The 22,941-nt window shown below is 24.8% G+C and overlaps 5 protein-coding genes across 6 annotated transcripts; 2 read left to right on the top strand and 3 right to left on the bottom strand.

Moving 5' to 3' along the window:
• On the bottom strand, window positions 1-4,732 carry LOC103580595 (3-hydroxyisobutyryl-CoA hydrolase, mitochondrial). Of its 2 annotated transcripts, none has more exons than XM_053738240.1 (6): window positions 4,706-4,732; window positions 3,900-3,993; window positions 3,764-3,828; window positions 2,126-2,367; window positions 1,275-1,516; window positions 1-653 (listed from the first exon to the last, which is right to left on the bottom strand). In XM_053738240.1, exons 2-6 carry the CDS (start codon window positions 3,943-3,945, stop codon window positions 115-117), a joined length of 1,134 nt encoding a protein of 377 aa, XP_053594215.1. In that variant the 5' UTR covers window positions 3,946-3,993; window positions 4,706-4,732; the 3' UTR covers window positions 1-114. The 2 variants fall into 2 exon arrangements, with proteins under 2 accessions (XP_053594215.1, XP_053594214.1); XM_053738239.1 differs by lacking the exon at window positions 4,706-4,732 and adding an exon at window positions 4,071-4,559.
• Window positions 4,733-6,647: 1,915 nt separating this feature from the next.
• On the bottom strand, window positions 6,648-8,865 carry LOC103580596 (protein lifeguard 2). Its single transcript, XM_008562410.2, has 7 exons — window positions 8,695-8,865; window positions 8,377-8,618; window positions 8,251-8,304; window positions 8,091-8,181; window positions 7,098-7,223; window positions 6,879-7,028; window positions 6,648-6,802 (listed from the first exon to the last, which is right to left on the bottom strand). The coding sequence occupies exons 1-7, from the start codon at window positions 8,863-8,865 to the stop codon at window positions 6,650-6,652; spliced, it is 987 nt and encodes a 328-aa protein (XP_008560632.2). The 3' UTR covers window positions 6,648-6,649.
• A 1,379-nt stretch (window positions 8,866-10,244) lies between these two features.
• Window positions 10,245-11,336, bottom strand: Odv-e66-4 (putative envelope protein ODV-E66-4). Its single transcript, XM_008562411.3, has one exon. The coding sequence runs from the start codon at window positions 11,197-11,199 to the stop codon at window positions 10,447-10,449; it is 753 nt and encodes a 250-aa protein (XP_008560633.1). The 5' UTR covers window positions 11,200-11,336; the 3' UTR covers window positions 10,245-10,446.
• A 1,482-nt stretch (window positions 11,337-12,818) lies between these two features.
• LOC103580599 (conserved uncharacterized protein) lies at window positions 12,819-16,487 on the top strand. Its single transcript, XM_008562412.3, has 3 exons — window positions 12,819-13,582; window positions 14,794-15,239; window positions 15,726-16,487. The coding sequence occupies exons 1-3, from the start codon at window positions 13,390-13,392 to the stop codon at window positions 15,942-15,944; spliced, it is 858 nt and encodes a 285-aa protein (XP_008560634.1). The 5' UTR covers window positions 12,819-13,389; the 3' UTR covers window positions 15,945-16,487.
• A 2,127-nt stretch (window positions 16,488-18,614) lies between these two features.
• On the top strand, window positions 18,615-21,254 carry LOC103580600 (ras-related protein Rab-8A). Its single transcript, XM_008562413.1, has 5 exons — window positions 18,615-18,873; window positions 19,144-19,204; window positions 19,269-19,407; window positions 20,752-20,955; window positions 21,054-21,254. The coding sequence occupies exons 1-5, from the start codon at window positions 18,750-18,752 to the stop codon at window positions 21,150-21,152; spliced, it is 627 nt and encodes a 208-aa protein (XP_008560635.1). The 5' UTR covers window positions 18,615-18,749; the 3' UTR covers window positions 21,153-21,254.
• Window positions 21,255-22,941: the final 1,687 nt, after the last annotated feature.

Below are 22,941 nucleotides of genomic sequence, written 5' to 3'. Positions count from 1 at the left end.
TATATTTTGAAAAAAATATTATTAATTAAAATTTTTATTTCTAATAAAAAAAAAAGTTCAGTACATTAATATCTAATTACATTAAATTAACAATAATAATAATGATCATAACATTTAACGAAGTTGTAACTCATGTTCGGGAGCTAAAGGTTCAAATTTACTCTTAACATATTTATCAGTAACTTCCTGAAGAGTTGGCGGGTTCCACTTGGGATTGAGATCTTTGTCGACTAATAGCGCACGTACACCTTCATAAAAATCGCTTGAACGATCGCATGCTCGCCAGGCAAGTCGATACTCCATTTTTAGGCACTCATCGAAAGTTAAATTTTTTCCGCGGTCCAACGCTTCCTTCGTGATTTTTAATGACGACGGTGACATTTTTTGTAAATTTTCAAGTACTATTTTTGACCACTCCGTATTATCTTCTTTTAAATTGTCAATAATTCCTTCGATAGTATCCGCAGAAAAACATTTATCTATCCGTGGCAAAAATTTGTCAAGACTAAATTCGGTTTCTACCGTCGACTCAAAACTTTCGAGTATTTCGTCGACATCTTGGTCATCTGACTCGAGTAATACCTGGGTCAGGTCTTCGAGTTTTGATGATGGCACGTAGTGAGTTGCTATTCCAGCATGTTTTACATCTTCGCCTATAAATAAATTTAATAATTATTCATTAGTGTTTTTTTTTAATCAATCTAAAATAGAAATAAATTTTATAGTCATATTTTTCAACCATTTTCCTCTAGTTTGAGTACCCACATCAATATGTTTGAAAAAAAAAAAAAAAAAAAAAAAAAAAAAAAATAAAAAATTACGTGATCAAAATAATAATCATGACCTAATATTTTTTTTGGAAAATTATATTGTTACAGTTGACTTCTGGATTCGATTTCCGGTCGTTTGAGTACCCGCATCACAATATTTTGATCAATTGATTTTGATTTTCAAAATGGCTGCCTCATATATTTATAAAATTAATAAATGAACTTTTTGTTGTAATATAATGATGTGGGTGCTCGTTTTACGTGGAATTATATCAGCTAACAGAATTTACTAGTAATATACCAAAAAAAAAGTTTTTTCAAAAAATTATCATTAATCATCAAAAATAATTTGAAAATAGTCTTTGTCCAAAAGTATCGTTGTTGGTACTCATTTTACGCAGAATCGCGTCAGCTGTTCGAATATTTAGTCCATTTTGCGAAAAAGAATCGACAATTATTAAAATTATGAAAAAATTAATTAATTAGTTATTTTAGTTTTGGTACCTTTGAGACGTTGTCCAGTGAGTCCGAGGTACAAACCAAGTTTGCCTTTTAATCGAGGTAGGAAATAAGTACCGCCAACGTCGGGGAATAGCCCAATCGCAGTTTCTGGCATCGCAAATAAAGTTGATTCAGTGGCGACTCGATATTTACCATGAACTGATAGTCCAACACCACCACCCATGGTTATGCCATTTATTATTGCAACAAATGGCTTTTCATATGTACCAATTAAATGATCCAATCTATTGATTAATTAAATTAATAAGCTATCAAATAAATGTTTGTTGATGTATTAAGAAAATTTTTAATAAAATCTCTTATAACTCTTGAAATTTTGACTCTATAGAAAAAAGTTTTATGACAAATTTGTAGAGAATTTAACGCTCGACAAAAAAGGTCCTTAGTAATGAAACGATAAATTTAAAATTAAAAAAGTTACACTCAATTATAAGACATAGAGTTAAATATTCTTAAAAAACCATTTTAAATAATTTTATAATTTTTAATTACCTGTAACTTTTTAAATAATGAGTTTATCAAAAAAAATCAAAGAGTGCTTTTTTATAGAACATTAAATTCTCTACAAAAAAGTTCCTTATCAATTTTATCATAGCTTCAGTACTTAAACAGTTACAAGTAATTATAGTCAACGGAAATCATATTCTGTTAAAAAATAATTTTTTTATTTAACATTTATCATATTCAATTGATCATCACTTTTTAAATATTAAATTTATCACATGATTCTTCATGACTGGTTTGAAGATCACTAAATTTTCTATAGGTTTCACAACTTTTTCACCCAATCTCAAAATCCACATACGATTTAAATAAAATATAAAAAAACTTACGCATACTCGGCCCGAAAAAAATCATGGCCAGCTTTGTGACCATTTGGTTCATTCAATGCGACTGTCAAATATTTGACATCTCCTCCAGCACAGAATGCTCGGTCTCCAGTGCCCTTAATGATAACAAGATTCTTCCTATCCTCCCACTTTTTTAATTTTGGATATATTTTATTTACCATCGATAAGTTTAACGCATTCAATTGCTTCGGACGATTTAATATCACTACTCCCTTATCATCAATCTAAATCAATTATATCTTTAATTATTACCATATATATATTGATATTATATGTGCAAATAATTTGAATCGAATAATTCGAAATACTCATGTTTTAAAATTATTTAAAAAATTTGAATTATTTATGGATTTTTAAAGAACGTAAATTTCAAATTATTCAAATATTTGAATTGTTACTAAATTTTGTAAAAATATAATTTCCAAGTAACACACTTTGTGACATTTATAAGATCGACGCTTTGAGGCTGTTTTTTGACTTATCGATAAGACACCAAATTGTGGGCAAAGCGATCAAAAATTTATATCACTAAAAAAATATCTGCTTAAAAGACTTGACACAAGTGATGATAAAAATTAAATTGAAATGACTTTTTTGGGACGGTAAAGAGAACACAAATTTTCTATAACTCCTAGGACCAACATCTATATGTCTAATTTATATAAAAGAACTTGGCTTTGAGACAAAAAAAATTTGTCTTGTCCTTTTAAAATACATCTTAGAATTGTCTCTGTGCTACTTGAATTAGAAAAAAAAATTGTATTTTAAATTTGAATCGAAAACTACAATTGCAATTGAATAATACAAAAATTTATGAATAATCTGGAAACTCAATGAATAATTCGAAAATTCACAAATATTTAAAAATTCACGAATACTTTGACAATTTACGAATAATTTGAAAGTTCACAAATAATTTTAAAATTTATGACTAATTTGGGAACTCACGTATATTTTAATATTTCGAAAAGTCACAAATATTTCAGAAATTAAAAAATAATTTAAAAATTCCTTAATATTTAAAAAATTTATGAATAATTCGAAAACTAATGAATTTCAAAATTGAAAAATATTTTGAAAATTCACGAATTATTCAACAATTAACAAATGTCTCAAAATTTTACGAATAATTCGAATAATTCAAAAATTGACGAATAATTTGAATTATACAATTCAAATTATGCATAGTAATATTCGATTCAATTCAAACATTACTCACACACCCTATATATATATATATATATATATATATATATATATATATATATATATATATATATATATATATATATTATGGTAAGTAATTTAGAGCAACTTTTCTTATTTAAATCAAATATTTAGCTAAGTCATTAATTCAGACTCAAAAATTATTTCTTTAATAACCATTTTCAAAATCTTGTAAAAATAACAAAATTCTGATTCATTTTAGGATAAATTTAATACAAATCAATCAGAAAATACATCTTTTCTTTATGATTTGCCCAATACATTTAAACAATGATCATTATTCTTTTCTTTTACTTGCTAAGAAATTTTTTGAAATCAAAAAATAGTTGCTCCAATACATGGAAACATATATATAAATATTTATAAACATATGGATATATTTATGAATATTACCTCTCTAAATAAAACATCATCATTAATAATCGATGTGCTGTATTTTTTTTTAATTATCTTTGATCCTAAAAAAAAAAAACAAATTGATAAAATCCATAACTGGGTCTAGTAAAAAAAAAATTAATTAAATACTTACCATAATTATTTGGTAACAGAGAAGGTTTTTTATGAGCATGTTTCATTGTTTGTTTAAACAATGTTGCTAAAGGTTGTAGAGTTATTTTTTCAAACTGCAACAAATAAAAATATTTGTTAATAAAAAAAAAAAAAGAAATAATTTTATGACCCAAAGCCGACAACTATTTACCATTTTTTATAACTATTATCTATAACAATATAAAAAAATATATGATGTATATATATAAATATAAATATATAACAGATATTTGTGGTTATAAAAATCTAAAGCAAGTCAACACTTATAAATTAATTTTAAAAAATTTAAAAAGTCTTAACAGCCTTGAGTTTTAATGAATTATGTGCCCCCCATACATATAACTATCACATATAAATATATATATACATATATTAATATTAAAACATGTATGTGTAAGACACAAGTATGAAAATACAGAAAGAAGGACGGTTATATATTCGTTATCTTATCTTTTATTTCTAAATAAAAAAAAAATTTCGATTTCGCGAGCCCCAGTGTAATTTTAAAAATTATTGTATTTATCACAACAAATAACATAATATTTAAATCAAGTATATAATTTTTTGAATTTTTCAAAAAACACCCAGTGACGTATCTGCGTCACGATAAATATAAGACGTTAAAATGAGCTTGTGTTGGGTATTGATTTAAATACTATTATTATTATTTTCTGTGTGTATGTAATGCACCATGTGTTTGACGCGAGCGAATTTTTAAAATTTTTTAATTTATTATTTATTTGTTTTAATTAATAACAAATTTTTGTTAAATTTTTCATTACTTACTTTCTCACTGTTAGAATATATTTTATATATATAAATATAAATATATATATATATATATATATATATATATATATATATATATATATATATATATATATATATATATATATATATATGTATATATATATATATATATATATATATATATATATATTTCTTGGTCTCTCTCGCAATAATATATATATATATAAATATATATATATATATATATATATATATATATATATATAAATATATATATATATATATATATATATATATATATATATATATATATATATATATATATATATATATATATATATATAGTATTGAAGTAAAGAGAGACAACGAAATAGAGAGGGAAATAATATATATCTACATATATAGAAAGGAATTTATATATATATATATATATATATATATATATATATATATATATATATCTATATATATCTATATGTATATATATATATGGACATATATATATATATGTATATATATATACTGAGGGTATATAACTAAAAATAAAACCAACTAAAATCTTTTACCTCTGGTATATTATTTTATTTTTATAAAAAAAAAAAAAAAAAAAAAAAGAAACTTTTTTTCTGCTTTTGCTTTTTGTTTTTTTTAATAAAAAAATTAGTCTAATTTATAATAAGAATTACAGGAGATGTTAAGATTTTATGTAAAATATTTTTTTGGAATCAAATAGAGAAAATTTTTGGAGTATAAATGAAAGATGAATATATGGATTAGAAAATTTTGAAAAGTTATGGGAAAGAAATTTGAAATTAGTATTTTAGTTAAATTTTTTTGGGAAATAATTTGCTGGTCTTCAAATTTTTTCAATAGGTAAAATTTTTGATTCATTTTGTCTTGGTCAGTTTCAGTTTAAATGTGAGTATAAACCGGAAATATAAATTACGCTCCAAAACTGGGGTGTGATATTTTATGTTGAGATTTTTTATTTCAGTAGAAAACTTTTTACTTTACCAGAGTATGGATGATTAAGTAACGAGAATATGATTTTTTTTTTTTTTTGTGAAAAGAAATTTTTTTGGAAAAAGTAAAAAAAAAATAAGAAAATTAAAAAAAAAAAAAAAGCAATTTCCGTTATTGACAGCTTATGAGGAATTATTTAAAAATAAAAATTATTTTTAAAAAATTTCCATCGATTAGTTGATAATGAAAGAAACAACAAAATTACTCATCACGTTTAGTATCGAAAGAGATTTCACAGCTGAAAAGTTTTATGTATATTTGCATGAATGACATAAAGTTTGTGACCTCTATCAGTCGCCACTACACACTGATATTTTATATACTACGTATATATATACATTTATATATGTGGGTGTGTGTGAGTAGCAACGGCAACACGAAATGCGAAGGACATACAAAGATAAGTCGGAATAAAATAAAAAGGAAAGACATATTTTATATCCACCGATTTATTTGTCTGTTTGTTTCGAATTGATGGATTATTTTCGAAATCTAGATAATCAATAAATAAAATTTGAATATGAGTCGAAATTTAAATTACTAAACTCATTGTCAATAGGTTGGTGTCAAGAAATTTGAAAAAATGACTATTTATATGTTTCTGACTTTTTTTTGGAAATTAGGTAATTTAAAGTTTTTTTTGAATTGTTCGTCGTGTAGAGAATAAAAAGACGCATTAAATGAGTACCCACAAGCCACAGTTTTAATTAACTTTTTTTTTTTGGTAAAAAAATCGATAATTTTGTAGAAATAATTTTTGAAATTAAAATTTGGTCATGTGGGTACTCAAATTAACGGAAATTAGTTAGTTTGCACGAAAATGGCAATAAAAATAATACATAATTATTTTTGTTCTTAAATAAAGGAAAATTGTAAATATCAGAAATTAATTTTTGTAATAAAAAAATATATTGATATAAAAAATAGTGTAAAGTGTTTATAAAAATTAATAAATGATTAAGTTCTAGTAGATCCACCAATCACGAGCAATAAATAACGATAAAGACCAATAATATCGACGTAAAGTTGTGTTGTGGCGAATATAACTTCATCCGGGGATAATTGAATTTTCCTACCGCCCATTATTGTCTGCACATCAAAGTACAGATACTGAAATAAATACAATAATTTAAGTACCGTACTTTGTTGTAAGTACTTGGAATACATTACTATTAATAATTATTACCAATGAAAATATCAAAGCACCGATTACACCAAAAACTGTGATGATAATTGAAATTTTAGTGTACATCAATAACACTGTCAATAATACGATCGCCATCAATAAAACGACGCCCAAAATACTTAAGAGTCCAGCCCACATGGTGAAATCAAACTGAAAGGAAATTATTAATTAATAATTTATAAATTATTGACAATTATGATTAAATAACTGATGGGTTACTTTGAAAAAAATAGCCGCAAGCGAAACTAATAGTGTTACTGCCGCGGTCATACCAACAGTTATCAAGACCACTTCTACTTGAAAGCGAATTGATATGTAGGCAGCTAAATGCGACTCAGCAAGTGTCTAAAATAATTTATTAATAATATTTATTTATTTATAATTTGGTAAATGTCAGAAGACGCGAGTCTCTAATGAGTTTAAAGTAAACTTGGCTGTTAATCTTCTCTTTGTAAAAGTAGATATGTGAGGGTCTGACTCTGCAATAAAATTTTTTTTGCAGATCAATTGCCTTTAAATAAATTTTCAATTATCCGTGGGTGTGAGAATAAGTTAAAAAAGTACAATTTGATAGCAAAAAAAAAAATCTTTACGTAGCTGAGATGCGATTTAGCATCTTCCTGATTAAAAATTCTGTTTATGAAACCGATAAGAAGATATTGGGTTCCAATCAATATTATGCTTTTGAGGCGCTTTCAAGTTTCCAATGAAGATTTAAATGTCAAAGGTAACACGGCTTTATCTTTCTGACAAAATTTCCCCGTGATAAAATCTCTTCAAAATTATTTTTTATAGTAAAATCTCTGATGATTTCGATCAACTTGACAGCAAGTTTACATCAAGTTCTTATCGTTGACCTGACGTCAATTTGCAGCCATAGATTTTTATCAATTTTCGTTGTGTTGAGATTTTTAGTGTTGCGAGAGTCGAAAATATTTCGGCGAAACGTGAATCCAAATCCAAAAAACGAGACAAGATGAGAAGAAAAATGTTCTCGTCTCGCGGCAAGACTAGAGATTTTATTGGGAGATATCATGGAACCGCGTTAAGAATTGACAGCACAAAATTAGACACGTGCGGATCCAATTATCTGGTAAAAATTTTACCAAAAAACGTCGTGTAAAAATCAAAATAAGAATCTATGCCACTATATTTTTATAATATTCTTTTGCGATAGAGGTACGCTTCGTAAAAGGTGTGAGCAATAATTACCAGTAATAACAATAACGTAATTCCCCACCCTGATTGTCTTCTTCCGCAATCGGTTATCGAAATACTACAATACGAGCAAACAAATACCGTCCTAAAAAATAAATTTTTTAATTAAACAGAAAATACTTTTACGAAATAAATAATTTAAATTAATAATTACATTGCTATGACCCATAAATACCAGTAACGATTTATAAAATCACGTGCTGGTGGACTTTTAAATAATAAATTAAACAATTAATAGATTAAGTAGATAATTAATGTGTAAATAATGGCTTATACTTACTAGAACAAGAAGAAAGATACATAGAGTGTTGTAAATAAAAATTGTAAAAATAATATAAAAAAAACTTTAGTTATAAAATTTCGACGTATTTTAGAATTTTTGAATTCGGCAAAATAATCTTCGTCAGTTTGGGTGCCTCCTAAATTACGTCTCTGCTGTGCTAACCAAAAGCGATAAATTTCTTGATTTTGACGCTCTCGTTCTAGTACCATACTGTTCGTTACTGTCAGTGTATATGGACCCTGAATATTCAAGTAATTTAATTAATTAGTGAATTTATTTAATTATTCGAAAGCTTATGGCTTGAAAAAAACTTACACTTTGAATATTTTGACCTCTAACCAATGGAGGAAGTAACGGAGGTCCTCCAGCGGCAACGGGGATATGAACTGTCGATTGGTCAGGGAGGACATTGTTTTGATCAAGAGAAATATATGATGCGGGAATATTATTTAAATTATTTCCGAAATATGTTGATGATTGTTGCATAGTAATTTTTTATTATTTTATTAATTTTTAAATTGACAGGACATTTTATTTAATTTTGACTTATTGAAGGTTTTGTCCGATGCGCGTGCGCGATACTTCTACAGCGCATGTGTCTGAAGTATCGCGCATACATCGTTAACCAATAGGTGTTACATTCTTCTCAAATTATACATATGTTAGGGTACATCAAAAAAATCGACTAATTTAGTTTTTTTAAGTGGCTGTTAAATTCTGTCAAAAGATGCCAAAATAAAATTAGTTAAAAAATATGAGCTCTTAATATTGATATTTAGAGGTTGCGAATCATCATTTTTTACTTTTCATTTAAATAACACAAGAAAAGAAAATTTTACGCTTAAAATTTTATACCTCTGCATTTTACAGATAAGGGCAGGATATATATTTATAGGGAATTTAACACTCTACAAAAAAAGTCTCTTATCATTTTTTGATAAATCCATCTGTTCAAAAGTTATTGGAGATTGAAGTCAAATTTGAAAACGCGCGGGAAAATTTGATTTATATCGAATGATGAAATCTAATAACGTTGACGTAATTTTTCCTTTTTTAATTGTTAGCTCTCCAATGATACAATTATCGACAATATCATGATATTTCTAGACCATGATAATTTTTTCTAAATGTTAAGGATCCTCATGCGTATTAGTATTAAATATTATTTTGGACAGAAAATTCCAATCGTCAATAAATTTGATATTTTTATAAAATTATTTATATTTTTAGCAAGAAATAAGAATGAGAGAGGAAGATTTAAAGAATAATTAGTAATTATATTGAAAATTAGCATGTCTAATAAGTTGAAGACGAGTTCCATCGGACCCGAGTAAAAATGAAATTCTAATTTTTCGACAAAAAAATGATTTTAAGTCGATCGCCGAACGACCACTGCACGGTGCCCGCATCATATCGCCGCACCACCACCATTTGGCGGGAAATTCCGCCGCACGCTTTGAAAAAAAATCTCCCAGCACCGCCGCACCACAGCCGAACGTTTCGAATTTTTGAATTTTATACCAAATAGTACTTCAAGAATTATTTAAATTACTCTAAAACCAAATTACCAGTTTAAATCAAATTTCTGTACGCTATATCAAATAAGTACTTTAATTAGTTACAATTGATAGTTAATAATTAGTTTCTAAACAATTTGTAGTGTAGACTGGGGCAACCATTCACAAAATTATTTTTTTAAGTAAAAAAATTAATTAATAATAATAAAAAAATATGCATAATTTTCAAACATCAAATTAATAAATATTGGACGTAAACGAACGTACATATATATATATATATATATATATATATATATATATATATATATATATATATATATATATATATATATATTATGTGTGTGAGTGTGTATATATGGCTATGACAATGATATGTCACAGCTGTAGTGCAGCGGTGGTGTGGCGATGTAAATTTAAATATATATCATAGATTAAGTGCAGCGGTGGTGCGGCGGTGGTGTGGCCAAATCCTGTTGATTATTAAGACCTGCAGGCTTTAGTAATCAACACAAAATTTTAATCTAAAGTAATAAAATTCCATTTGGGTTTAATAGCTAATAGTTATACTATCATCTTCATAAATTTTTCTATATTCCAGTAAACGTGTATCTTTGATAGCAGCATAATAATAACTATACAAATTGTTATAAAAATCATAATATTCAAAATTATCTCTCAATTCTTGATTATCATGCAAATTTTTATACTGTTCTGAAATTAACACGAAAATATTATCCTTTACTTCCTCTTTCAGTTTATTCTCATCGTACATAAAATTACTATAGACACGTGGTAATGTTAGACTGATAATGGTATCAGAACTTTTGTAAGACCAAGGCAGAGATGGTTTCAATGGCGGAATAATTTTGTTAATCAAATGATGGCAAATGTCACGTTTCACTTCCTCGTTATCTTCGTAGTTAGATAGTGATATATAAACTGCTAATAAACGCGTTATACTTTTGGACACTTCGGTCCAATGGAATCGTTCAGGTTGATTATTCACGTCAAAATGAGTTGTTAATTTTTCGTTTAATTTTTTAACTACAGAAGTAACGTAATTACTTGCATCGTCATTTTTATGCCCCGCGCAGTATTGAAGGATTTTAACTGCATCGTCACACATTATTTGAATTTCATTACTGTCAACGTCACTCCAATTGTTGATTTTATTTTCAAATTCTGGATTTTTAATCTCGTTTGTAATTGACGGTGGCAATGACTCAACGGATCCTTTAACCGCGAATTCGATCTTACGGATTATTATACTTTTTATTAATTTTTCAAATGATGAAGGCATTTTATAAAAATACTATCGTACAAATAAATAAATTCACTTTTGTAAAAAACTTATTTTCTGTATTCTTTACTAATATAAATGTAATTTTATTGAAATTTTTTTTTTTTTTCAATCTTGTAATATGAATTGTGCTTATAACTAATATAACTGTTTAAATAAAAAAAATTTTTTAATATACCACGTTTTTAAGATGGACTAAAAAGAATAAAATAATTTCTCTAAATCTCATAAAGACGAACTTCTTACAGCTAGTCCTGAAACATGAAACAAATAATTGATGCATTGATACCCCAGATTGCAAAATGACGTTTTGATGAGTTCTAAATGAGTTCCTATTTATGGTTTGGTCTTTAAAAATAATTCATTTTTCTGACCAATATGAATTTACCATGACGTTTTAAGGAGCTCCTAATTTTGACTTCATAAAAAAGTTTAAAACAAGAATATATTTAAGGAGTCTGCAAGAATTCCTCATTAAGACTTTTTAAAAATAACACCTTTAAAAAGTCATTATAAGACTTCTTGAGGACTCCTTCAAAAAGACGTCGTAAAACAGTTATTCCGACTCAAATGCTGTCTAAGAAACTTTATGAACTACCATAAAACAGTTATAATATCACTGTGCGCAAAATTCAAATCGGTGAATTGAGAGTGAGTGTGTACAGCTGTATCAACCCTTATAGTAGCAAGTTAATGATTGTGATATTTACTGTATATACATTTCTGTATTGCATGCACCCTACATTTTATTTTACCTCGTAGAGTCAAAAAATGCCATCCGCTCAAAAATTTATATATGTATGTATAAATGTATGTATGTATAAATGTATGTATGTATAAATGTATGTATGTATATATATATATATATATATATATATATATATATATATATACAATATAACGCGCCTAGTCATCACGATAGCGCCCGCAATTCTTAACGGATCTTAATAAAATTTTATACACTTATTTATAGGACGATTACCTTGATCAAGTTCGAAGATGAGCCCAATCGGTCGATTAGTTTAGAAGTTATGGGTGTTTGAAATTTTTGTTAATTTTCATAAAAATGAATTTTTGGCTTTATCCTAAAAAAACTTTTGAATCAAAAATGATAATTCAATTCTGTAAAAAGTATCTCAAAATTTGAACGGTTAGCTTTAATTTTCACTGTAATACTTGATTTTTTGAAACATCTTTTCTAACAATTCGATGATATCGAAAAATTGACAAAAAATAAAAAAAGCTTTTTTCTGCAGCTTAGTCTTCTAATAACTTTTAATTGATAAGGCATAACTAATTTCCTTGAAATTCATGTTTAAGCTTACAAAATAAATATTAATTACACTATTGTAGCTTTATTGTATTTACATAAGAAATCTACTTTTCCATTCCGAGTAAGACCAGATGGCTCTTTTTTGTTTGTTTCAAATCTTGCAAGTATTTTCATAGCTATTAAAAACTCACAATCACAAGTTTTCAAGACTATCATGAATTCTATTTTAAATTATAAAATTTCAGCCGCTACATTCAAAAATTTAAAAGATCACACTCTGCCATCTCCCGCCTTATTTTTAAAGTTTTCGTAAATTCAGATTTATTTGGCATCTGATAAAGGTCCTTAAATATCAATAATGTAGATAGCCGCGTTATCAACTCAACCGATAAATTAATTACGATAACAAAAGATTTGACACTTAGTCCTAAAAAAAATTAAATACTCCAATAATCATGTAATACAGACACGTGGTATCGATCCGCGTTCCAGAGACTAACAAAAAAGTGTCACTGCTTAGACCAAATATTCCAACAAATATCAAAGATGTCAACTAAGTATTTACATAAATAGTACCTTTATTTACATAGTTTATTATTATTATTTTCTAAATACCAAGGTTAATTTTGTTTAATTAATTTGTTATCAAAATTTAATTGATGAGTCAGTTTCAGTAAGTGACGTTTTAAATCTAGTTTATTGTTAATTGTCGGATAGATAATAGAATTTATGAAAGATAAGATTAAGTATTAACTAGTATTTACTGAACCTATGCAATTATTATTTATATTTGGAGTGATTGTTTAAATTTTCGAAGTTTGTATTAAAAATAATCGAATGAAAAAAAAATTTGAATTTTTTTTAAACCGTTGCCGGATGTAGTTAATTTTTTTAAAGATTAAATTCTTAAATGAAAAATGGTTGTACGAATACTCAGACGTGTAATTTGTTCCAATTTTTCAAATTATGGGTCTAAATTAATTGGTGTGCTGGCACCATTACTTGTGCCTCCATTACATATTTTATTTCTTTATTATTTTTGGCGTGAATTTTCACGGGATGTTGATAGACAGTACTGTTCATGTAGCTGTTGGGATACTGTGTTCAAAGGTAATATTTATCTTTATTTTTTAATTATGTCATATATTCATATATATTGATAGTAGTATTGGGTAAATTTAATTTTTTGGTCAAGCGATGAGCCATTGGACGCAACTAGACATTATGGGAGATCTTTGGAAAGGAAATTGAATTTCTGATCATTTTTGTCTGATAAAAAATTTTTATAGATCTAATACTTTAATAGATAATGTTGATTGAAGTAAAAATTATCGGAAAAATAGTCAACTGTTGATATGAAAAATTTTTTAATTGTTTAAATGATCATAACAATTAAACAACTGGTTTTAGAGTATTTTTTATAAGGACTAAAGTTGTAGAAAATTTAATTTGCTATAATTTTTGTCTGATTAAAAATATCTCTAGCTCTAATAGTTTAATAGATAGCTCCAATTAAAGTAACAATTATTCGAAAGATAGTTAATTGTTGATATACAAAATTTTGTAATCGTTTAAATGGTCATAACAATTAAACAACTGGTTTTAGGGTATTTTTTATAAGGACTAAAGTTGTAGAAAATTTAATTTGCTACAATTTTTGTCTGATTAAAAATATCTCTAGCTCTAATAGTTTAATAGATAGCTCCAATTAAAGTAACAATTATTCGAAAAATAGTTAATTGTTGATATACAAAATTTTGTAATCGTTTAAATGGTCATAACAATTAAACAACTGGTTTTAGGGTATTTTTTATAAGGACTAAAGTTGTAGAAAATTTAATTTGCTACAATTTTTGTCTGATTAAAAATATCTCTAGCTCTAATAGTTTAATAGATAGCTCCAATTAAAGTAACAATTATTCGAAAAATAGTTAATTGTTGATATACAAAATTTTGTAATCGTTTAAATGGTCATAACAATTAAACAACTGGTTTTAGGGTATTTTTTATAAGGACCAAAGTTGTAGAAAATTTAATTTGCTACAATTTTTGTCTGATTAAAAATATCGCTAGCTCTAATAGTTTAATAGGTAGCTCTAATTAAAGTAACAATTATTGAAAATATTGGTCGTAACAATTGAGCAATTGGTTGTAGGGTATTTTTTATAAAAATCAAAGTTATAGAGAATAGAATTTCCTTTCCAAAGATTATATATATTGTATAATTATATAGATTATTTCAGAAGACGTAGTTAATTAAAAAATTTGTATGAATTTTTGATAATTAATGTAAATATTAAGAAAAAAAAAATTGTTTTTAGGTTCATATGAATCTGGAATAGCTTCTTACAAGCACATGTATTTCAATGCTACTTCAAATACAATTAAAATATGGGCAATTATTGTAATAGGCATTGTGGCATTTTACGAGACAACTAAATATTTGGCACGGTTGGCATTTCACTGTCGACTGAGATATGGAATGCTCATATTATTCATAACATCAACATTTTCTCACTATTATTCGTGGTGGGTCTACATAAACTATTTGAATGATGACTTTTACTCACAATGGTACCATCAGATGTTTTTTACCATCACTGAGTTGATATCAACCATTTTTGTGATAATATTAGCTGATAATAAATACAAGGTGACACACAGGAAAGCGTTTGTTATTTCTGGTATCGCGCTGTTGCATATTTTTGCTGGCAGTTGGGATCAATTTGTTGCTAATGTTTTACGCGGTGAAGGATATGCTCATCAGGTAATTATTAGTCATTAAATTTCTTGTGGAACGAGTACCCACATCGTTATAATCGGAGTTAATAACTTTTTCAAAATTTAAAAAGCTAAATTTGAAAAAAAAAAAAAAATTTAATAAGAAATCCAGTAATGTGGGTACTCATTTAACGCAGAAATTTATCAATCACACACAGCCATGATATTTATTTGATTAAATTGAAACACAAAAAAGTTAAAACAAAAATTTAAAAAATTTGAAATTTCAATTTTTGAATTTTTGACTTCGGATTCTTGTACAAGAGTCAACTTCCGATGGAATAAGTACCCACACTACTATATTTGAAATAAAATATTTTTTTTTCAAAATATGAATATGAGTTTTTGGAAAAAAATATTCTCATTAAAAGATAGTGATGTGGGTATTCATTTGACGCAGAATTTTATACACAAGAAGAAGACAATATGTTTAAATATTTAAAATAATTAATTAATAAATTAATCTTTTTAGGTAATACGTGATTTAGGTTTTATGATACCAGACATACTACACGTTATGATACCGTTTTGTCTAGTTAATTGGCGCGATTCAAATGTACTTCCAGACACAGATTCTAAAAGTTTTTTATCAAAAAAAAATAACAAGCCCTTATCATTAAATATCAAAAGAGATTTAACTTGTATGCTAGGATTAGTTATTGTCGGCCTGTGTATGTGTTCGATTTTATAGTTACTTATTTAATAAAATACCAAATAATTGTAAATTTATTTTTTAACGAAAAATTTAAAGTATAAATACGATTTTTAAAATTTTAAATCAAATAATTATTGTAAATAATTTTTTTAAAAATTGTTTATTTATTAATGAGCCTAATATGCGACCCCATTAATTAAATATTAAATAATTTATAAATAAAGACTGGGAGTGATTAATTAATTATTAAAATTGTTGTGTATAGTATTTTGATATGAATATTGTATTTGTTTAATATATAAATCAAAATAAATTATTTATTATTAATTATTAATGAGCGCTTAGGTAAATGTACTTCATATCAAAGGACAAATTAAAGACTTATATTTAAAAAAAGTTTAACATATCCCAAAGTAGTAAAATACCTCGTAGAATTAAACTAGAATTTTAAAATTATAAATAATTATCATTAATTGTAATTGATATTATTTATTTATATTAAAAAATTTATTGTTAACAATTGATAATGTTTTCAAAAAATAAAACATTTTGACTTATTAAAATAAAAAAAAAAAAAATTATTTGTAATGCAAAGAAAAAAAGTTATCACTAGAGTTAATTAAATTTTAGTACAATACTAAAAATTTTTCTGAGAGCGAATGTAGCAGATATCAGATAAATTTTTAATTATTAATAAGTAGAGTAAATAATTAATGAAATAAAATTTTTAAAAAATGCGCATTTAAAAAATTTAAAAATTAATAAGTCCATTTTTTCAAAATTTTATTTTATTAATTATTTACTTTATTTATTTATAGTTTTAAATATGTCTGATGTCTGCTATCTTTACACTCATCAATTGTTATGTTCAAAAATAATTCCATGTAATAAATATATAATGATTTGATATTTCTTCCGTAATGGCCACTTGAGATTTTTCAATTTGTAAAAAAAAAAAATTTATACTTATATATTTACGCATATATAAAAAATATACTTATGAATGCAATCAAAAATTAATTTTTACTACAAAGCATATTTTTAATGAATCAATTACTATGTAATTTTATGAATTTAATTTGATAAAATTTATATTGTATGTTTATTGATAAATTGCATTTTTGTTAAATATTGTATCAATAAGGTGATGGGTTTCAAATTTAAATAAATTGTTATATACATATCAAATAATTTACTTTTTTTAATTATTATTTAAAGGGTAATTGTTGGTAAGTGGGGTCAACGACATTTTGGACATAAAAAAATGGAAAAATAATATTTTTGAATGTTTTTTTTTTCAAAAGTGTTCTATTTCACGGCGGATTGATGAAAAAAAAATGTACCAGTATTGAAAAATATAAATATAATATATTTTTTTACAATTAAAAGTATAAGAAAATGATTTTATACTAATTTTTCATTGTAATTTAATTAATGATTATTTTTTCGAACATCGAGGTAATTTTTATCAAAAAGTACATAACAAAAATAAACAAATCGAAAAAAAAATCTCCATATCTAATTTTAAGAATTTACTAGGGTAACAATTGGATGGATCAGTTTTTTTTGAACGAGTTGTAGCAGGAGGAAAAATTTTTTGTCGAAAGAAATCTTAGCAGCGTTGCCTCTTCATTGGGTCTAGAAGACCCATTACTATTCAACCAAAGGCCCAGAATGTCAAAACATATTTCTTTCTTATAAATGTAAATAGAATTTTTTTTTTTTTAATTCATCGGAACGATTTAAATTATAGATAATTTTCTGGGAGATTTTCTGTAAAACAAATCACTAAACTTTGTCTCTCCTTCGGGCTTCAATCCTAGTAATCCCGAGGAAAATCCCAGTGTCATAAAATCTATACAGAAAAAAAATTCTTGGCGTGAAAAAGATTTTTTTTGTCTCGATTTAATTTTATTTTCAAATTTTAACACAAAATTTTATTGTGGCGGGTAAAAAATTTACTACGTCAAGTAATTTTTTTTCTGTGTAAAATTTATCATTTTTTATTTTTTTATTTACAATAATTACGAATCAAAAAATTCAAATTTTTAGTTTAAATTTTGTTTTAATTTTCATAAAAACAAAATATTTTTTCAATTATTTTCAGAAATTTTTATTTTTTTTTAATTTTCCGCTGAAAAAAAAAAAATTCTAGTAATTGCGCCTTTTATTAAATCATATAAACATTTTTCGAATGATTGAATATATATATATATATATATATATATATATATATATATATATATAAACTTAATATCCAACACGTGCCTCAATCGTCAATTACAAAAAACTTCAAGTCTGAAAAATTATTTCTGAAATAAAAACCGGCAAAATTTTCTGATAATTAATAATTTTCTTCCAAACTTTGAGATCAGAAATTCAAAAAAATGATTAAGTTACCAATTAATTTTAATTAAATTACAAAAAATCGCAAATCAATAAAATTAAAAAAAAAAGTTATTTTTCAATAATATAATCAAGCACTAGAAGAATTAACAACGCATGCGTCAAATCGATCTTTCATCCCTTCAGTAATTCGTATTCGTATAAAAACCCCTACAACCCCTATATTCTTATATATATCTATACATAAATATATATATACAAACTTACACCAGAGTCTTTGTGCCTAGTGTGTATAGTTGGATCCAAAAGAAAGAAAGAAAAAGTAAAAATAAGTACAAGTATTTCAACCCCTGGCCGAGACAAAGCATCCGACGACCTAACAACAATCTTTATCCATACTATTTATAATCTCATTAATAAATAATCATATAAATATCACCGTTAAGTTAAATAAAAAATAAATAACAACAAAAGTTTAATTAAAAAAACATTAATATGGCATTAGATTTTGCAGCAACGTACAAAGTTTTAGTTCTTGGTGATTCTAATGTCGGAAAAACTTGTATTGTTCATCGTTACTGTGACGAACGTTATTATGATACATATATATCAACTATTGGTGAATTATATTCATTATTATTGTTATTATTCATAATTATATTCATTTTTTTATTTATCAAATCAATAAAATGTTAATTAAATATTTATTATTTAATTAATTTACCATTAGATTTTAGTAAAATTTATTTATTTTTACGACAGTCGGAATTATATATAAATATGAAAAATAAATTTAAAGTTAAATATTTTTTTTTACTTAATTTTAGAATTTATATAATTTTTTTTTTTATTGATAATTTTAGGGATAATTATTTTTGATTTTTTATAGGAATTGATTTTAAACAAAAAATAATAAATTTGGATGGTACTCCGATAAAATTACAAATTTGGTAAGTGATTATTGTAAATCATTTTTTTTTTTAATTTTAATTATAATTTAATTTTGAATTTTAGGGATACAGCTGGACAGGAAAGATTTCGTACATTGACGACAGCTTATTATCGCGGTGCAATGGGAATATTATTAATGTATGATGTCACTAGTCTTGATAGTTTTAATCATTTGTCATACTGGTTACGAAATATACAAGAGGTATTTTGTTTTATTTTTAATAAGATAAAATTAATTAGAAATGATTCAGGCAAAATACATTGTAAAAAATTTTCGGAGTGAACGCGGAGTGGAGGACTTTTTATTTATTTAATTCCCCCGTGAATTTCACTCCGAAGAAAAGTTTCGGGAAATATTGATTATAAAAAAAATTACTAATAAATAGTGAGCTTAGGTCTTTGATATTTTGACATTTATATTGAGTATGGAAATAATTACGAGCTTTCTTTTCATATACTTACGCGAAATGAATTTTAAAAATTTTAAGCAGCTCATAATAAAGCTTGAGTAAATATAATTCCACTGAGTCACAAACTGTCATATGACTAACATCAACCATACCACGAGATAACATTTCATATTGTACCGAAATATAAAATATTCCCATAAAAACTATGTCACTATAGCTATTCAATAATTTAATATTTTCATTATATATTATATATATGAAATTATAATTTAGTGAGTTACTAAAACATTTTATAAATTAAAAACATATTTAAAGTTTAATTATTAATATCTGAATCAATTATTTATTTAAATAATTATGTTTCTAATTAACAGATGTTTCTATTAAATATTAATTTATTTAAGTATTTAAACTCGGACCGGAGTGAATCCGGATTGAAATAAAATCCGCGTCACTCCGAAATCACTCCGCTCATACAAAAATCCCTATTCACTCCGCATGCAGAGTGATTTTTTTTTAACTCCAAAACTCCGAGTGACGGAGTGAAGGATTAAAATGAAATCCGGATTCATTCCCGATTATTTTACAATATAAGATATTTAAAATTTGATAAATTAACCAAAAATACACGAGCTTTTGATGTTTGTATGTATGGCAAAAATAATTTCGAGAATTTAAATTTGATTGTTAGTTCAAAAATTTGAAAAAAATTATTTATGGAGTCAGTTGAGTAAAAAATTAAATTCCCTTTAAAATGAGTACCATTAAGCCAGACTTATTTTTTTTTTATATCAAAGATATACATATATTTTTATTTGCACTTATAAAAATATATGAATCTTCAGAATGATTGAAAATAAATATAGATTGTTTGCAATCATTTTAAATTGCATTAAATTCTCTACATATTTTAAAAATAAAAAAATTTTTCTTTCCATACTTCATATTTTCAAAATTTTATGAAAAAAAAAAAAAAAAACTTTTTGTCGCAAAAATTGATAGAGAATTTAATGCTCTTTCAATCAAGTGCCAACAGTCTATATTTATTTACATAAATCCTAAAGATATAGATATATTTTAATTAATAAAAATAAAAAATTTTAAATATTAATATATATAATTATTATTCTTTATAGAATGCATCTCCGGATGTTGTTAAAGTATTAACAGCAAATAAATGTGACGCGACAAATAATCGAGCTGTTGATGCAGAACGCGGTCAAAAAATAGCTGATAATTTTGATATGCCATTTTTTGAAGTTTCTTGTAAAGAAAATATAAATATTGAAGATGCTTTTCTAACATTAGCACGGAGAATACGCGAACAAAGAGGCCGAAGAGTAATTAAATATATATTTTCCTACTTATTACTTATATAATTAATTACCTGATCAAGTAAGTAATTAATTAATTACTTTAAAAATTAATTTTTTTATAGGCCAGTTTATTTGAAGCATCAGAACGTGAAGGTGCTGATAGTATTATTAAAGCACAATCACCATCGCAGCAAGGAGATGCTTGGAGATGTTCATGTTAGCCAATTTTATCAGTATTCAAAATTTTATTTTAAAGTTAAGTTAACAAAAATTATCTTTTTAAGTTTTTAGTCATGGAAATTGATAGAAAATTCCATGCCTTTTAAAATGAGTACCAACAAGACATATTTATTTTTATTTGTAATTACGATATACATATATTTTCATTTAGGAGTATTGAAAATATATGAATTATTGAAAATCGAATAAAAATAATTATGTCTTGTTGGTATTCATTTTAAAGGGCACTAAATTTTCTGTACAATGAAATGAGAAAAAAAAATTTTTTTTAAATTTGTGATTCAATTTAATGATACTGAAGTTAGCTGACGTCTAATAATTTTTGAATTTTTTTTTAGAAACGATAAATTATAAAAAAAATATTTCAAAAAATTGCACCTACAGTTTTTAAAATTTTCTACACGTGCATTTTTTTATTTATTTTTTTTTCTTTTTCAATTCATTTGTTTAAAAATATCCAAAAATTTTTAATCGTCTTCTAACTTCAGGATCATTTAATTTAACACTTTAATAAAAAAATTAGTTTAAACATTTTTTAAATACATAAAATGATAAAAAAATTTCATGCGTTTTAAAATGAGTACCTACAACACATACTTAATTTAAGTACATCAAACGTAATACATATATTTAAATACTCGTAAATAAAAATATATGAATGCCTTGGAAAAAAAAATAAGTACGACTTGTTGGTACTCATATTAAAGAGCATTTAATTTTCTATTAATTGAAATTATTCAGATGTAAAAATTTTGGAAAAAATAATTTTTACAAGCTAAGTTTTTTATTTCATTTTTTTTTTTTTTTTTTACAAAGGCCTAAATATTTTATTTAAAATAAATATTCAAATATAGACAACAATTGTGGACCATAACATTTATTTATTTATGTTTAAATATATATTTTATTAATTTATAAATTATTTTATTGAGTCATATATTTATGTATATATAAATATAATCTGACTGATGTTAATTAAAAAAAAAAATGAAAGGCAATCGAATTAATTAATTCAACAAATTTTTTTATGAATTTAAATAAATAATTAATAAAATATACGCGTAATTTATATATCGCACTGTGGTAATATGATAGTATTATTGAAAAAAAATATATTAATAATAATAATAATAATGGCGAAAAATTAGTTAAAATGTAGTGAAATTGTACCGGTAGAAAAATAATTTTTCATTTTAATTTTCTCACTTTTACAGCAAAAAAAAAGTGTAATTTAAATGGTGATATTTAATGAAGCTTGTACACAATAAATATCGAAAATAATTCGCACAAAGTAATGGATAATATCAAGTAAAGTCAATATTAATTTATCTCATTTATTAATTTTGTGTTCTTTTTTATAAAAAAAAAAATTAGCGGAATTTTTAAATGTTAAATATAAAAAAAAATTTAATAATTGAATATTAATATTAATAATTAATAAGTAAATAAAAAGTACACGGGCTGTTGCTATTCGTAATTATTCGTTTATGCTGGCGAAAATAATCTATAGGATTTTAAATTGATTAAAAAAATTTGATAAAAAATTAATAATGGGTCAAATTAAAAAAAAAAAAATTAAATGTTCTTTTAAACGAGTACCAACAAGACGTACTTATTTTTTTTTTAATTTCAGAGATACATGTATATATATTTGTATTCATAAATATATATATATATATAAAAATCTTAGAATTATTTAAAATAAATATGAAGTGTTTGTACTCATTTGAGCGGGCGTAAAATTCCCTACAGACTTTAATGAAAAAAAAA

This window comes from Microplitis demolitor, chromosome 4, assembly GCF_026212275.2.
Source record: "Microplitis demolitor isolate Queensland-Clemson2020A chromosome 4, iyMicDemo2.1a, whole genome shotgun sequence".
Classification (NCBI taxonomy): Eukaryota; Metazoa; Arthropoda; class Insecta; order Hymenoptera; family Braconidae; genus Microplitis; species Microplitis demolitor.
This window is presented reverse-complemented; position numbering and strand designations above follow the sequence as displayed.